This window comes from Echinops telfairi, unplaced genomic scaffold (genome assembly GCF_000313985.2).
Source record: "Echinops telfairi isolate 266 unplaced genomic scaffold, ASM31398v2 ScPeMD7_1;HRSCAF=3_0, whole genome shotgun sequence".
Taxonomy (NCBI): domain Eukaryota; kingdom Metazoa; phylum Chordata; class Mammalia; order Afrosoricida; family Tenrecidae; genus Echinops; species Echinops telfairi.
In genome coordinates this window covers 82,666,499-82,669,182 of record NW_022103896.1, presented here as the reverse complement: position 1 = coordinate 82,669,182, position 2,684 = coordinate 82,666,499, and the positions used below count along the sequence as shown (strand labels likewise).

Below are 2,684 nucleotides of genomic sequence, written 5' to 3'. Positions count from 1 at the left end.
TAATACAAGAAATGAACAATTATAAAGCACTACAAATGGCTCAATGCAACTCACTCCCATGAGAGAGAGTTGTGAGAGACTAGCAGTCCTTCAAGTCTAGTCTGCTGCAGTGCGGCAATGGGCCCATTCCCATGGAATCCACTGGTCGTGTCATGTTCATCATCCTGACGCTGCTGGCATGATAGAACGATGGAATAGGCTCTTAAAGACACAATTACTGCGTCAGCTACCGTATATACCCGTGTATAAGCTGAGTTTTTCAGCACAAAAAAAGTGCTGAAAAACGGGTTCGGCTTATACACCGGTCAGTGGTACCTGACAGACCCAGCTGCTCACCGTTGCGCCTTATTGCCGCCTCACAGACCCAGCTACTTACCGTTTTGCTGCCTCACCGCCTCGCTGACCCAGCCACATGCCGCCTGGCTGCCTCGCAGACCCAGCCGCTTCCAGTAGTATCTCGCCTCCCCTATGCAAGTGGTGGGCGTGGCAGCACGCAGAAGAGGCTTTCGGTTGGCTGCATCCTCATCCTCCTGTGGTTACTGCCTGCAAGTTCGAGATGCATGGGAAGACATTCCAGAAGATATGGTGCGGCATGCCTTCCAGAAATGTAGTATTAGTAATGTTATGGATTTCAGTGAAGACTGCGCTTTGTGTGAAAGTGACAGCAGTGATATATTAAATTATCAGCAATTTGGTTTTATCTCTCTAGAGAACCCTGTCTAACACAGTTACATTTGAGACATAACCAAATCCTCTCAGAACTGGATTTCTTGGTTTGAAGGATTAGGGCCATATTATGACTCATCTCAGTTATTTGGCATAGTAAAGGTTTGGGTAGTAGTGTACACAAACTAACTAAGATGTCTTTATCTACCTCGAGTGCAGAAGGACTAGATCTTGCCTGATTAGCGCTACCAACCGTTTTACTAAGGGACACAAAAGATAAATCCCAGTACAAGGTAGAACAGAACCTCAAATTATTTTTTAAATGAAGAAAGAAGAAATAAAGTATTATGCTCTTGTGAACATTTATATGAGACCAAATAATAATTGCTTTGAAACAAAGATGAAAATGTAAGGGGGGGTTGGGCACAGAAACTAGATAAAGGGAAATGGAAAAAGCAGAACTCAATGAGAATGAATGATCATGCATCACGAACAGTGTAATCAGTGTTAGCATGTAAAAATGGATGAATGGGAATTTAAATTGCTGGGTAAGTCTTCACAAGAAAAAAACATTTTAATGCACCAGACATAGTAATGGATGGAAACAATAAAAAATAAACCATAAACTTTCATTTTTATAAATGCTCATTGAAATGAAAAGGATAAAATCTTGCATAAGTAGCTTCCCTTAATTTGGGGTTCACACTTAATCCTAGCCCCAATCTAAGACATTAAGCAAATTATGACATGGCCCTGCCGGATGCTCACCTTCATGAAGATATCACTGAAGATCAGGCTGATACAGCAAAGTGTGATGAAGAAGCCAAGTGATGCCTGGCTTTCAGAAAAAATTATGTCTGAGGTCTTAAAGGCTTGCCTTCAGACAAATACCCGTCTAAGTGAGGCATCAGTCAAGTCCTCATGGAAGCAGCATGTCAGCCTGTGTGATTCTAAGGATTGTAAATATTAAAATCCAGGTCTGAAGAAGGGAATGATACCAGCTTAAATTGTGAACCCTTTGTTTGCAGAATGCTATGAATGACAATGGGAGCTCAAAAAATCCACTGTGGGGTCTCCACACGGAAGGGATTCACCTCTGGTGAATCTCCTGTGAACATAGTTTTAAGGATGTGTATAGCCTTGCTATCCCACAGCATTATAAAGTCTATTATGGCAGACGTAGTTAGATTAAAATGTAGTGACTTATCATTTAATCTGCCTTTGACCCATTTTAAAGTTGTTTCAGTTTTACTTTTTTTCATATTTTCTTTAGTCATTGTTGGTTTGTTTGTTTGCTTCTTATTTGTGTTTTGTATGATTTTCTGTATATGAAAGCTAGATTAATTCTATAAAGACAAGTCACTATTGACAATTGCCTAGGGGTATGATATGGGAATGTGGAGCTAAGAACAATGAGTAAGAGAAAACTTCTCAAATTGATTGTGGTGATGATTGCACAAATCTTCTTACTAGTTTGTACAATTAGATTGTATGATATGTAAAATATATTGCCAATAAAACTGTTTTAAAAAAACCTTTCCCTTATCTTATCAAAGATCTAATTTTTACACGTTTTTAGTATTTGTTCATAGTCCAGTTTTTTCCTTAAGGAATTGAATGTTGTCAACAGTATCTGTAAGCTGTATAAATATGTAAAAAAAAATTTTTAACTTAGTTGAAATATAGCATGCATTGGTCTTTCTTAAAGGGTTTTGTGACAACTTATATTAGAATCACCTGAAGTTTGTAACATTTGGTTTTGATAAAGGTTCCTGAAATTGTTCAGATTGTCATTTAAGTTAAGAACTTAGAGTTGGAATGGATCCATAGAAATATTACTATTCACATTTTTGCTAGAAAACTAAACAATCTGATCATCATTATTTCAGTGACTATGAGCATAAACCACAGATTTGTTTTCTTCCCTTTAGACATTGCAGTTGAAAGAAGAAGAAAATAAGCGATTAAATCAAAGACTTGTAAGTTTTGGGTTTTTCTTTTTTCTTTTTTTTTTTTTT

The 2,684-nt window shown here is 37.7% G+C and overlaps 1 protein-coding gene across 4 annotated transcripts in view; it reads left to right on the top strand.

Moving 5' to 3' along the window:
• Positions 1-2,684, top strand: part of RB1CC1 (RB1 inducible coiled-coil 1) — a 94,835-nt gene that overhangs the window by 76,107 nt on the left and 16,044 nt on the right. For all 4 annotated transcript variants that reach the window (XM_004697553.2, XM_004697552.2, XM_045293041.1 and 1 more), the window contains one exon: positions 2,598-2,645. In XM_004697553.2, coding sequence (XP_004697610.1) covers positions 2,598-2,645 — 48 coding nt within the window. The remainder of the gene's footprint in view (positions 1-2,597; positions 2,646-2,684) is intronic.